This window comes from Helicoverpa armigera, chromosome 1, assembly GCF_030705265.1.
Source record: "Helicoverpa armigera isolate CAAS_96S chromosome 1, ASM3070526v1, whole genome shotgun sequence".
Lineage (NCBI taxonomy): Eukaryota > Metazoa > Arthropoda > Insecta > Lepidoptera > Noctuidae > Helicoverpa > Helicoverpa armigera.
Genome location: NC_087120.1, coordinates 15,961,359 through 15,976,206, shown reverse-complemented (window position 1 = coordinate 15,976,206; position 14,848 = coordinate 15,961,359). Strand labels below are relative to the sequence as shown.

The window sequence follows — 14,848 nt, the reverse complement described above, 5'->3', positions numbered from 1 at the left end:
ACAATGGACAGCAAACTTGTGCACAAACTACAACAAGTATCAATGAGTTGGAGAAATTGTTCAGTTCCCGCATGTGTGACTATGAAAATAAGCTGCAGAAGGCTACAGCCGGCACTGCTCCTGCCCACTCAAATCTGGCCTCACTGTCAGAAGAATTTTTGGAGTTCAAAGGATTTGTAATCAAAACGTTGACTCATTTGGAAACTTAAGTTGGGCTCCTCTCTCAGGCAGTGGATAGCCATGAAACCTTCATGAGATGGCAGCTGCTGCTGTTTCACGGTGTTCCAGAAAGCAAGAATGAGAATCTCAGTGGCACCATTCTTGATATCATCGTTAAGCAGTTGAAGATTGATGATGGACAGCTTGAGATGTTTCGGTTGGGTGCTTCATCGGGAAAATCAAGACCCGTGCTGGTGCGCTTAGGGACATGGAATATCGGCGTGCAGTTTGGGTCAGCAAAACGTCGTTGAAAGGTACTGGCATCACCATTTTCGAATTTTTGACCAAGACTTGACATCAAGTCTTCCTAGCCGCCCGCAAACACTTTGGGATCAACAGCTGCTGCTCTGCGGAGGAAAAAATAATCATCCAGGCTGCTGATAAGTCGCGACATAAGATATTCTGTATCGGTGAGCTTCATGACCTAATTGCTTGTACCCGACTAGCGTTGGTAAGGATATCAAGGCCAATCCCAGTTCGTCTCCGAATGCTCCGAGCACTTCTTCCAAGTCTGAGGAGGCCAAGAAAACGAAGGTATTGCGGAAGGCTCGGAAGTAACTGCTATATTTATAGTTATTTGTTAATTGTTCTTTGTCGTGTGTCGGTATTATTAAAATATTTATTTTATTACGATTTAATGTCACTTTTATTTTGACGTTGACAAGTATCGTGGCTTGTCAACGTCAACTTGTTTTGTTTTCTTTCAGTTGTGACTGACTGATATTCTCACTGTGTGCGTTGTAAAACTAAGTTTTTGTTTCCGTTGTTTTCTTTTTTGTATGTTTAATAATATGTTGTCTTTTTATTTCCATTCTTGTAGTAACTCTCCACGCGACTGTGACTAGTGGTGAGTTAGAATAGCCGAGATATTCTTGTATATTTTTTTTGATATTATTTGGTTGTTGTTTTGTTTTTGTATTTTATTTTTTGACTATTTTAATTTTGTTTTGTGAACTCTATGAGTTGTATCAGTTTAGATGATAGTTTCTTTTCATACACCTCATCATCTGATAGGTTCCTGACCACTGACCTCTATATTTCCTGACCCTTGGCAATCGGTCATTAAATTCCCAAAAAAAAAAAAACTGAGTAGTCTGTGGCACAGAGTACTTTTTGTATTATGGCGGTAGTCTAGTCTGTGTATTTATTTATTTCTACCGGCTATTTGAGCTATTTCCCAAGTAATTACTGTACTTTGTGTTTCCCATAACGTATCCTATATCCGGAAAAATCTGTTTAGGAAGGGCCTAAAAAAACACGATCGTAGATTATTTTGGTACATTAACAGCGAGACTTCAACTGTTGACTCTAATTTGTAAGTTTGAATACGATGGATGACGAATTGAAAGAGTTGAAGTCGTTGTTGCGGTCGCTGGTGGTGTCGAGCCGGACTCAGATGGACGTCCGCACCTTGATGCGCGACTACCGGAACATGGTGGGCTCGCCCATGCCGCTCGCCAAGTATGGCCACACAGACCCCGTGGCTTTCCTGAAAGAGCACTTCGATGATTGTTTCGAGGTGAGCAATTCCTTCAACATACTTGTAGTGCGTCCTTCATATACATAATATTTATATTGCTGCCTCGTTGGTCTGAGCACGAGGTCTCGGGTTCGATTCCCGAGTCGGGCCGAAATCGCTTTGTGGGATTTAGAAGACTTTCACAAAGCAGCCCGGAGCCTAGAAGCTGGTGATTGATACACCCGTGCATCGGAGAGCACGTAAATGTCGGTCCTGCGCCTGATCTCTCTCCGGTCGTGTCGGATTGCCGTCCCATCGGGCTATGAGAGTTAAGGAATAGTGAGTGCACCTGTGTCTGCGCAAATGCTCGTGCACTATAATATGTCCTGTGCAGTTGGCTAATCTCCTTACATGAGAACAGCCACCGTAGCCGATAATCGGCTAGGAGGACATCATCATCATCATTTATACCATTTGTGTTCATTTGAAAATGATGGTTAACGTTCTTATCATTTTTACAAAAGTATAATGTTGTAAACAATTTTTAAGCCATTGGCATAAAGTCATGGTATTTTGCCAATAAAATAATTTGGTTTTCACAGATGACGGGGCCATCGTCTAACCCAGTACTCACTCTGATTGTACCAGGCTCATTAAAACACATCGATCAGTTAATACGGAGACAGAAAGCCTTACCTTCTACTGCTAAATTGTAAGTCTATCCTAGAAAATTTTCCTTCTTTTTAATTTACTTTGCATGTAAACAATACTGCCCTGCAATTTTAACAATAATGCCCTGCGTTTGCAATAAGCAAACGCAGTACTTGCAAAATGGCAGTTGGGAGATAAACCCGGTAAACTTATTTCTTCATATCTAATTGAGAAATATCCGTTAAATAACTTTTAAGTTTAAAAAGGCTTGTGTTTAAACACCACCCAAAAAAGTACCTATTTTACTACCAAAAAAATTCTAAACGGTTACCAAAATGGATAAATGGTCACCAAATAACGTTTCCAAAAATATTATTAAATAAAACCATTTTTTCGTATTATTGATAGTGTCCGACCGAAACTAGTTTTCCAGCCGAAACCGAAACCGAAACCGAATGTTCGGCCGTGGCTTCAGTTTCGGCCGAAACCGAAACCGAAACCGAAACTCACATGGTCAAGTATAAAATTTCTTAAAATACTGAAATTTGGTGTTTTTTACCATTATTTTGCATTAATTAGGGCATGAAGTGGAAACAGTATATTAATTCAGTTTGTAATCATTTATTTAATACAATAAATACTTGCAAACATTTTTTGATGTATCACTGATACTTTTATCAAAGTACTGCCAAATCGGATTTGTTTCTCGTTGTGACATTTTACTCTGAAACAATTAAAAATAAAACCGTAACAATAACAATTGGAAAAACAAATCTCGAATAAGATTACCTATAAAACGTAATTTTTATGAAATTAAACACTTCACATTTTTTATTTACTTACTTAACAAAACAGTTATTGACTCAATATTTAATTAACTATATAAATCATTCAAGTACAGAAACAAAACAAAAACTTACATGTTTCCGTCGGACGCACACGCACTGACTAAGTTTTATTGCATTACTACGGAGCTATCCGAACGGCACACGATGATTCCCGAACAGAGCCGACGGCTTACGACACAGCTTTGCCGCGGAAAACGAAGTTAGGCGAACGTGCGTGACCTTGCGAGATAAGTTTCGGTTTCGGCAAAAGTTTCGGCCGATTTTGGCCGAAACCGAAACTGCAGCCGAAACTTGATTTTTGGCCGAAACTCGGCCGAAACCGAAACCGAAACCGAAAGTTCGGTCGGACATTAATTATTGACTACTAAAAAAATATATGGACGCCTTTAAAATACACTTTAGACCAAATATTATATATTGTCACTACGTAGATGTTACCAATTATGTAATACCATGACTCCTAATTTGGTCATTTTTGTTAGACTAAAAAAGCTAACGATCGCTAGAATATTTCCCAAATACCAATTAATATACTGGGGTTCCCAAACGTACGTCGCTTATTTATTGTTATATGAATTTGTGTGTAACTCAGTACGTTTAAAATGTAAGTACGCAACATGCAGCAAGCATGGCTTCTGTCACGGCTCCGGCGCTGCAGGGCTCCGGCGGTCCCATGCAAACTTATCGTCGCAGATGGTTTTCACGCTCACCACCGCAGCTTCGGCTTGCTGGCCAGCCCTGCCGGCCAGCCTCAGCCGCGGCGGCGAGCGTTAAAACTACCTGCGCCTCAGCTCGCAGGCCGCCTCGCCCCTCTGCGCCTACGCGGTTTTGAATTGCACTCTAGGGGTAGGGCAGACTAGACTACGTGGAGTCGGTTTTGCAGCGATTCGTTTTCGTCACTATCTTTGATTTTTGGTAGTAATATTAATCTTTTAGTTGGATAGAATTTGGTGACCATTAATCCATTTTGGGAACCAAAAATAATATTTGTGCGAGATTTGCGATTTTTCTGATGTTAATTTATTTTTTTTGGATCATAATATCATATACTTTAGTGCCCTTTTAATAAAGTCAATTTATTTTTTTTGGAGTTGTTTATTTTATTTGGTGCCTCAGCTTAGAGTCTTAAAAATATTTTTGGTGACCGCCTAAATTATACCCGTTTAAAAATAGTAAAAACGTCAAGCTTTCTATTGATATATTTTTTTCTTTACTTTATTGCCTTATTTTGATAAATCGCTCAGCACTGCATTTTCAACTACCTACTTTGCTTGTGAGGATTACCATATTACCAAGACTAAATGCAGTAATTGTGTTTATTACTGCAAAATTACCTAGCACATGCTCAATACTGCGTTTGTAATTAGCATTTGATGCCTGGCTTGTTAAAATGTAGGTAAATTTAGCTTCTGTCAAATGTATAAATGACTAAGAAAAGATATTATAAAAAAATATTTTGATTTTTTTACTAAGCTTAAATAATTCACGCACACTCAAAACGCAGTACTTGTGAATACTGCGTTTAGGCTTAGCATCGCAAGAGTAGGTTTTTGTTATTTTTGCTACATTCAAATGCAGTAATGGTGACTACTGCGTTTGGCTTTAGCTAGTATTCGATGTAAAAGTTAAATGCTAATAGCATATACAGTAAACGAAGCAAGTACTGCATAATTTTGTAGCATATGTATAAAATCGGTCCAGTAGTTTTTGAGTTTATCCATAACAACCAAAGTTTTCCTCTTTATAATATTAGTATAGATACTTCTATGTATCTAACACACAATTTATATATAATCATATGTTTTGTTTATACTTAATTTAGGAATACATTAAAACTTAACATTATGACTATGTACTACCCAATTATACCTAAGTATGTCTATTTGATCACAGTCAGCAACTCCTCGGTTTCGTCGTAATTCAGTGTTTGTAAATACTGCGACGTCCGCAGTTTTGCTCTCGTATAATTCAGGTCGTATATAGGTACTACTCTGTTTATTTTATTATACAAATATGGACCTAAAAATGCGAAGAATCGGTTTGTAAACACAAACTTTGATGTAGAGTGAGAAGTACAGACAATATCTTTCCATGTCTTAGTGTTAGTAAGGTTCGCGTCATATGTAAGCGCAGTATGCTGTTTTAATACACTAAATAATATAAAAAGTTGTCGCACTGTATGCACTTTATTAGACTCATACAGTATCAATGTAGGGAAAATGTGTGATTGATGCTTTGTTTTTTTATTTACAGCCACAGAAATCCAATGATTCCAGAATCTGCAGTGAATAAACAAAATCCCATTTTAAAGACATTTGTCAAAGACACACAAGCTGTCCTCAAAGAACCTGAACCATCAGTGGTGGAACCTCCTGATGTTGTTGCTGACGCCAGCCACAACAAACAGAATGTTATCAATCATCAAGTCACCAGTATGGATTTCAGGAACTCCCTCCAGAAACGCCTTGCACTTTACAGAAGACTACGTAACGTAGAAGAGCCTTCTGCAGAGAGAGAAGTAACAACATCTCCGTGTCAAAATGATGATTCAGGAAACCAGACATCATCCAGTAAGTTTATAGTTCATCATCCTCCGAGCCTTTTTCTCAACTATGTTGGGGTCGGCTTCCAGTCTAACAATAAGTTTAGAGTTGTGTACAGGATAACAAGTAATTTCTTGAAAGTACTTTTGAAACAAGTCTACAAAGAAACGCGGTGGAGAGCATTTCCTAAAATCAGCCGCGCTGCTCTCTGACGAGCTCCTTTCTCATTTGTCTATCAGCCAGTGTTGCCAACTCGGATTTTGGGAACTGTACCTACTGAACCGTAGACCAGTATTTTGACATACAAAATATTATATTTTGACGCTTTTTGGCTTAAGTTTCAGGTCTTTTACTAAAATACTTTATGATTTTAATTGTAAATATTATCAATAAATACTTTTATGGATCGTCAAAAAACAGTTATTTAGGACACAGAGTTCCTGGGAGCATTCATAGACTGTGGCTGCTATTTTCTTGGTATAAAAAATAACTATAGTTTTATTGCGTATATCATTAAGTACTTCTGAAGAAATTACGTAAATTCTTGGATTGAAGGTAGACGTAGACTTACGTAAAAAGACGTAGAGTTGGCAGCACTGGTTGCGAGCATTAAAGCGGATCGCCCGAGCAGCTCATTCGAATTTATTCTTTAGCAGACCGTATGTCAAGGTAGTTAAGGTTTATATTCAATTGTTGTCTTCAAATGCGCTCTGACGCGCTTCCAACGGTGTGCGCTGGGCCAAAAATGCCCACCCTCCACCAGTTCCTACGTGGAATAAAGTCACGAGCTACACAATTCTGTCTGTATTGTTTGAAGAACCAGTTCTATACAAAATGTTAAAAACATTATTGTAAAAGTATTAAAAAATCAATTCCATAAATATTTAAGCACGTTGTCTAGCACACCTTATAAGTAATGGGAAAGAGAAAATATAAACAATGATCCTCTGTCCAGGTAGCGGCGACACCAGGGTTCTAGAGCTAGAGGAGCTGAAGTCGGAGATCATGGAGCTGATCAGAGCAGCTCCGTGCGGCTTGTGGTGCGCCGACCTGTTACGTCTCTACAGGTCAGTACTTTCCACTACAGACATTGCTGTAACTTTCACAGTTATTTTAAAAATCACTTCAAACTAATAAGAGGATGCGATCACGCCTATATTCCTAACGCTCGATTTATTGTGGGCAAAAGAAGATTTATTTCTTCCCATAGTTGGTTAATTATTCTTCTATTTTTATGGCTCACATCTGTGCTGTACTTTGTTTTACTGTGTAGTATGTAAGGATATATAGTTAAGTTATACTTAAGGAAATATTTGTAAGTATGTACTATGTCGAATTAGATTTACATATCTGTAATGGCAAAGTAACTATGCGAAATAAATAAATTGCTGTTCCATATTGGTGTCCTCTCAAAGATTGACGAAATAATTAGCTCTTGCACGTCCGAAAACATTTTGATACGTCACAAAAAAAAATTACAACACTATACCTACAATGCCGACGCGCAACGGGGGCGGTCACCGCTTGACTGGAGTGCACCGCTCGTTGCCCGCGCCGCTGTATTCGAGGGCCGGTCCATTTGATTATACGCGTAAGATCCGGCCGCTCCCGCGCCGCCGCCGCTGCCGCCCCGCTGCCCGCAAAATTCGAGGCAGAGGCCTTTGACGCCATGGCGACGTCGCCAGTGGCGCATGTCTGGCTACTTCTGGCATCCGCAGGTCGCCAAGTCGAGTGGCCATGGCGTCTCGACAATCAGTTGTTTAAATTCAATAAGTACTATATTTCGAGGGAGCGTCATAAAATGGCGGCTGACTGGCGACCACACTAGCGACTGAGTGAGGGAGGTGCGCTTTACCGTGTACTTTATAGTGGCAACCGTGGTAACGTCGCCAAGCTGCCACGGTAGCCAGAAGCCACGTAGGGAACTGTAGCTCGTGGCCACGCCTCCAATTTGGCGACGTTACCAAACCGTCGCCAAGTGAGTTAGGTTCCATACATTTCAATACTGACTGCTTGGATACCTAGCCGACGTCGTCGCCATTGGCGTCCTAATGAGGCAGGGCTCTTAAGTTAGGTACTTATATAAATTGTGCACCATTCAAAAGCAGTTATATATGTCGGAGTCATCTAGTTGGACCTGCTATTTGATTGAAAGACTTGCGCCTTTATAGAATGACGATATTTAATTAAATCATTTACATTGAACAAAATAACATTATAATCTGATGAAAAAAGACCTCATCCGTGTTTTTGTTTGTGACAGGAATCGCTTCGACCGCGAAATGAACTTCACACGGTTCGGATACATGAGCCTGATCGAGGTGGTGTCCACGATGGTGGCTCGCGTGGTGATCATGCGGCCCGAGGTCGACGGCGACTGGTACCTGCGGAAGCGTGGCTTCGGGCAGCTGCCGCCCCCGCTCCGCCCCGCCCGCGCCTCGCCGCCGCCGGACCCCGACGATGCGCTGCCCGGCATCGACTATGTGAGCATTGCGCTGTCCTCCTCCCCCAAAACCCCCCCTTTTCACCTCTAACTAGTGCCGTGGCTCGGAACAAGAAACGGTTGTGAACAAACTTAGTAAATTATTTAAATGCAGTGTTGTATGTCTTCAACTGCTCGGACAGACGCAACGGTCGACACTGCTCGCGACGTCCGGCACCATCATTTTAGCTTACTAAATATTATTTGCACTTTGCTTCAATCATATAATTAATGCAGTAGCTTGGTAAGCTTTGGAAACTACATAAGAGGAAGAAATGAGCGAGCAGTGTTTCTGTGCTAACTGAAGCAACTAAGCAGTGCACATGAGTGAGGCGGCGCGTTGCAGGACGCGGACGTGTTCCCGGCGGACTGCCTGCACTTCACGGAGAGCATCCCGACGCAGTCGCTGAGCGACGTGCTCCCCGGCGCCATGGTGGAGGTCACCGTGAGCGAGGTGTACTCGCCCTCGCACTTTTGGCTCTTCCGCCTCGGCAACCAGTACCACATCGCCATGGATAACATGATGGACGCGATGACGTTAGTACTACCCTCCGAATACAATCTCATATTGATCAAATATTTGAATCCTGTGTTATAATACCAGCTGTAATTCACAAAATACTACTTATAGGTGTATTCTGTCACATGACAGTATAGTTAGGATTACTACTTAGCAGCCGCATGGGTTGATCGATCAAGTTTGTGTCAACTTTGAGCAACTTTAAACATGGGTTTATCAAATTTTTTTTTTTGATAACGATGCCGACGACGTGATTTTAGAAAACGATTAATCGTAAAGCTTTATTTCCTGTCCCCTGTTGATGTTAGTCTGATTATAATATATAAAGCTTTGTCCTGCCCTTCTTCTAAATGATATTCACTATATTTTTTCTATTTGCAATAGAGGGCGCCACTTGTAACCTTGACTGAACCTTGTTTGCTTAAAAAGTCGCGGGCGACCACTAGTGTATTAATAAATTATACAAAATCCCCCATTCTGGAGAGGCTGCGGATAGTATATTACCAGCAGCAGAACGCGCTAAAGAAATCTTTTATATATTGTTTAAGACGTGTGATAGACGAGTGTTTGTTTGTCTCGCAGGGAGTACTACAACGGGGAGGGCCGCTCGCGGTGGCTGGCGCGCGGCGCCGTGCGCGTGGGGCAATACTGCAGCTCGCTGTACGAGGGTGACTGGCACCGCTCGCTCATCGTCAAGATCCTCGACAGCGACACCGTCAAGGTAGTGTACGTCGGTACGGAGTGCCGCGCTAGTGTACGTCGTGCTGACTCAGCCGCTGTCGGCAGGTGCGGCACGTGGACTACGGCACGGTGGACAAGGTGGCGGTGAACGCGCTGCGGCCGCTGCGGCGCGAGTATGCGCGGCTGCCGGCGCAGGCGGTGCGCGCGCGGCTGGCGGGGCTGCGCCCCTGCGCGGGCGGGCAGCGCTGGCCGCCCTCGGCCGCCGTCGCCTTCCTGCGCCTCGTGACGGACAGGCCGCTGGTCGCCAACATCGTCGCCGTCGACAGAGAGGTCAGCACCCTGTACCATTTCATTCTATCGCTGTACTAAACTTTGCAGACCGATTATTATTTATATTTTTTTGTTTTGTTTGTTGATCTACTTGTCAATCCCTTTCATTTGATACCCATATTGTATAGGTAAAATAACTAGTCAGCCATCTTATATATATAGCCACTTTGGATTTAGGATGACGTCACATAGCTTAACATGCATTGTCATCCAAACTAAACATGTATGCAAAATTTCAGCTCAATCGGTTGAGGGCAAGTGCCTTAAAATTGTGTTGTAAAATTCCACCCCACACATAGTTACATACATACATTGCAAGTTAAATAAAACTGTAAAATGTATACAGGAGGACATAATCGAGACCCTGCTAATCGAAACGTCGACTGCGGTGGACCGCAACCTGAGCGCCGAGCTGATCCGCACCGGACACGCGGACAAGCGGCCCGACTCCGCGCTGCGGGTGAGTGTACTAGTACTTTCCGTATTGATTTAGATAAGGAATATCGAGATACGCTTCCGAATCTCATTTATAGGTATATGTGTCGGTATTCACTGCGCTCGAACCTCGGGGAAGGGTTCGGTACAATATTGATCGTCGGACCAGTCCTCGAGATTCTCGCACAGTGGGTCACTGCGAGGACGCTGACGCTTGCGCGTGTTGCAGTCGGCGGAGAGCTACCTGAAGCCGAGCTTCGAGGCGCTGGAGACCGGCGCCACGCCCAACCTGGGGGAGATACACGAGTACCTGCGCGACGGCATCCTCCTCGAGTGCGTGGCCGCGTACCGGCAGCACGTGCTCGCCTGCGTGCCGGCCTCCGACTCCTCCGCCAGCGACCACCCGCCCGATGCCTCCCTTCCTCCGCCTTCGTCGCCAACTGAGCTCTCCTCACCCCAGGTCACGTCTCAGAGACCTCTATGTCCGCCGGCCGCACCGCCCGCCTTGTCGCCCAAACACTCAGGGCCCTCCGAGGCAAAGGCGCAAAGGCAGACAGAGTGCCGGCCGCGGTCAATAGTACACCCGCAGCTGGCGGGCCCTCACACGACGCCCGGCATGGTGTCGCCGGCCCAGCCGGGCCCATACATGCCGCGCGGCGTGGTGTCTCCGGCCCAGCGGGGCCCGTACTGGCCGCCCGGCGCGGTGGCGCCGGCCCAGCCGGGTCAGCGGGGCCCGTACGGGCCACCCGGCGCGGTGGCGCCGGCCCAGCCGGGCCCGTACATGCCGCGCTGCATGGTGTCGCCGGCCCAGCCGAGCCCGTACAGGCCGCCCGGCGTGGTGGCGCCGGCCCAGCCGAGCCCGTACGCGCTGCCCGGCGAGATGGCGCCGGCCCAGCCGGACCCGTACGGGCCGCCCGGCGAGATGGCGCCGGCACAGCCGGGCCCGTACTGGCCCCCTGGCGAGGTGGCGCCGGCCCAGCCGGGCCCGTACGGGCCGCCCGGCGAGATGGCGCCGGCACAGCCGGGCCCGTACTGGCCCCCTGGCGAGGTGGCGCCGGCCCAGCCGGGCCCGTACGGGCCGCCCGGCGAGGTGGCGCCGGCCCAGCCGGGCCCGTACGGGCCGCCCGGCGAGGTGGCGCCGGCCCAGCCGGGCCCATACGGGCCGCCCGGCGTGGTGACGCTGAGCCGGGCCGAGTGCGACAAGTACTTCAGGCTGCTGTATGAGAACCCGATGGCCGCGCACTGGTACATGGTGCGCGTGCTTGACTTCGCAATGCGCCGCTGTTCCCATTCCCACCACCCAGGATTTAATAATAATGTAAGATGTAAAGCCGACTTTCTACTTGTATGCAGTCATAAATTAGTTATGTGTGAATGAGGGCTACTGCGTATGAAATCGCCGCTAGAGGCGCTTGTGTAGCGTGAGGTCTTCGAAACGTCAAATGCCACTGTTTGTTTACGCGCGAGGGTTACTATTTCCAATTAAATTAATATTGTGAATATTTAACAATACTTTAAATTAATTATGGCAATAGATCAGGGTTCTATAAATGTAACTGCTTTGACACTCTTTAATCTTTCGGAAACTAATGTTCGCATTTATTTTTCGAGCAAAACGGCACTGCGCAACACTGTGGCATCTCCAATACGTTCACACTATAGTTCTGTTGTATTACATATGATCTAATATAATCATCTAATGTAGATATAAGTTTTAGCGCTCATAATACGAACTTTGATTGCCATAGTCTTAGACCTCACGCTACAGTTGCGCCATCTGGTGAAACAAAAAACGGTAGCCCCCATTGCAACTGCCTAGCTGTCAGGGTTCATGAGATACAGATAGAGTCTTCAAAGAGTTTAAGCTTTTGGTTAGGAAACCCTAAAAATCTACAAAGATTAGTACATATTTACATCACATTTATTCTAAAAATGTTTTGTTATTGACTTAATGCATACTTATCTAACAATTTCCTTTTTTTTCAGAATTAAAGGAGCAGGGCTTCATCAGCTTCGTGAAGGACCCTCGCACGCTTGAGATAACAGATGTGATGCTCAGCATAGAAAGATTTGGCACCGATCACAAACCACATGAACTAAGCGAATATGATTTGTTTAAGTAGATTTAGGAATTGACGTTTTGATTTGCTACAGCTAGGACTGCCACCTTTTTTTTGAACATGGTTTTTTGATTACATTTATGTTTTTTGATAAAACTTAGGTGCTACAGTTGTATACTTTATGATAAATAGGATACATCTACCTCTAGTCGCATGAGTGCGGCTGCACGTAGCTTTAGCCGGCTAGACCTACGTGTAGCCACTCTTCGGCCTTTAGCCACATAAGGATAAGGGAAGGTTCATATCTGACGGAACTTCGCGTCGCGTTAAAACACACAAATATGCGATAAAGCATTCGATCATTAATCAACGATTTCCCGATGACGCTCGACGCATTTACCGTCAGGTATGAACCAAGGTTTATCTGTTTAAGAGCGTGTACGCTCGGCGCGCGATGTCAACTTTAGGTAATTCAACGCAAAAAACCGCGCAGACTAGCGTCGCGGCTGTGTGCGTGCCTATCATACTTCACGTATAGTCACACAAACCATTTTGATCCTTTCGAGTGAAATTGGTAGAACAAAAAATATATTATTTAGTAAATAGTTAATAGCGGGAAAATAGTGTAAGTCTATGGATGTCTAAAATATAAAAGCATGAAAATAAGTCGTTAATACTTACACTCTTTTGCAAAAAAATCGGGCACCTATGAAAACCTTGGTTTTGAGCACTTTCTATATATTACATACAATTTTCAACAGTACTAAATAGTCGACTGATGATTAATGACAATGTTAAGAGTTTCTGTATTTTAACCGATTTCAAAAAAAGAAAGGAGGAGGTTTCAATTAGATTGTTTTGTGATTGTTCTCGATTTCTCAAAGACGCCTGGACCGATTTGAAAAATTGATTGTTTATATGAATGGTCCAGTCCATCCAGACCGAAAAATTGTGGTCAAATAACAACAATTGCCGGAAAGCCAAATATTGGTGAAGAGCTTGGGTTTACCATTGCAAATAAAGTTTTAAGTTATCTATCCTATATGCTTCATAAGTTATTCGAGATCAAAAGTCAAAATTTGGGTACATCCAAAATGAAAAAAAAAAAATTATAGCTCGATTGGTAACAGACATCTTCAATAAGTGATTTCTAGCCTAAGGAGTCCGCCATATTGGATTTAGACTCGCGACACATTTTTTTTCGAGTTATTCATAGCAAGCCCTTTCATTTGATACCCATATCGTAGGAATGCATTAAAACATTTTTTCTCTATCTTGGGTATACCGCCATATTGATATAGAATCATACATTGTCATTAAAACTGAACATTCAAACAAAATTTCAACTCAATCGATAAAAAATATGCTTCAAAATTGAGCTTTAAATAAAATAGTAATGTATCAAGATTTGTTGGTCGCGCTTGAAATGTACTCTATTCTCGGTATCCACGGCAGAGGTTATTCACCCTACGCGATGTGACGGAGCGACACGTCCTCTCTGTGAAGCCTTGCGGCGGTCTGGTTTGAGTTGACTCGCGTGCAGCGTTTTATAGTAGTTTTAAATAATTTATAAAAATAAAACGAGAGATTAAATTATAATATAAAGTTTATGTTTTAAAGAAAGAGTTATATTACTATAGTAAATAATTGTTATATTAAATTAAGTAAGATAGATAGGTAAAAAAAGCATTTGAAATTCACAATTTTTCACATTGTTAAAATATTTTTTTCTGAAAGATAGAGACCTAAATCAAAAAATGTTTTCAACTAACTATAGGCATGGGGATTTCGTCTATGAGTAAAAAAATAAATATGTTTAGATTTGCCACTGTTTTCACATGAATTTAAGCTTCGAAATAGACGCTGAACGGGAATTTTATAAAACATCTGTTACGTTATAGGGGTTTTAAGTATTTAAACTACACAAATTGAAATTTATGTTCAATTAACTATATAGACAGTGAAATTACCTCGCGTTATTAAAAAATAACATAGTTATAGGATAAGTAGTTACTGAGAAACAGTGGTTTGAAAAGTACCATTTTAGGCCAAATGGCGCGCGGTTGACGTACACGCTCTTAAGTAGAAAAATACTTTAATATATACTATATAGGTGTCTAGTTAGTAAGCCAGACGTTATCGTCAATTATTTCCTCTCGTGTATTTATATAATTAAACTCACAACTTTCCATCGGCATTTGATTATATTCCAATCAAATATATTAATTGCTGATACAATAACATGATAAATCGTTGTTAATAATCAGTTATACAGAGGAAATTTAATATATTAGAAACTTTGCTCATAGTTTCACTTCTTACCTACATAGGTACCCGTACTTTGTAATTTTCTGGTTACCTTAAAATGATTAGGTAAATAAATGTGATATAAATAAAACTTATTTTCATTTTCCTGCGTAATTGATACCTAGCTATAAGTCACATTTGGTTTGCCCAGAATAGTTATTTGTTATACAAGAGTGCAAAGTTGCTTTTTAACCGCGGGCTCAATTTTGATGACCGAGCAAGCGAAGGATTCTAAAATTGAAACACGAGCGTAGCGAGTGTTTCAATAATTAGAATCCTGAGCGAAAGCGAGGGAATCAGAAGAGCACAAGGT

The 14,848-nt window shown here is 42.8% G+C and overlaps 1 protein-coding gene across 1 annotated transcript; it reads left to right on the top strand.

Annotated features, from left to right (window-relative positions):
* Positions 1–934: 934 nt before the first annotated feature.
* LOC110372436 (uncharacterized) lies at positions 935–13,464 on the top strand. Its single transcript, XM_064036298.1, has 11 exons — positions 935–1,738; positions 2,281–2,390; positions 5,431–5,747; positions 6,676–6,787; positions 7,984–8,203; positions 8,549–8,739; positions 9,305–9,443; positions 9,509–9,733; positions 10,080–10,193; positions 10,398–11,486; positions 12,155–13,464. The coding sequence occupies exons 1-11, from the start codon at positions 1,550–1,552 to the stop codon at positions 12,158–12,160; spliced, it is 2,712 nt and encodes a 903-aa protein (XP_063892368.1). The 5' UTR covers positions 935–1,549; the 3' UTR covers positions 12,161–13,464.
* Positions 13,465–14,848: the final 1,384 nt, after the last annotated feature.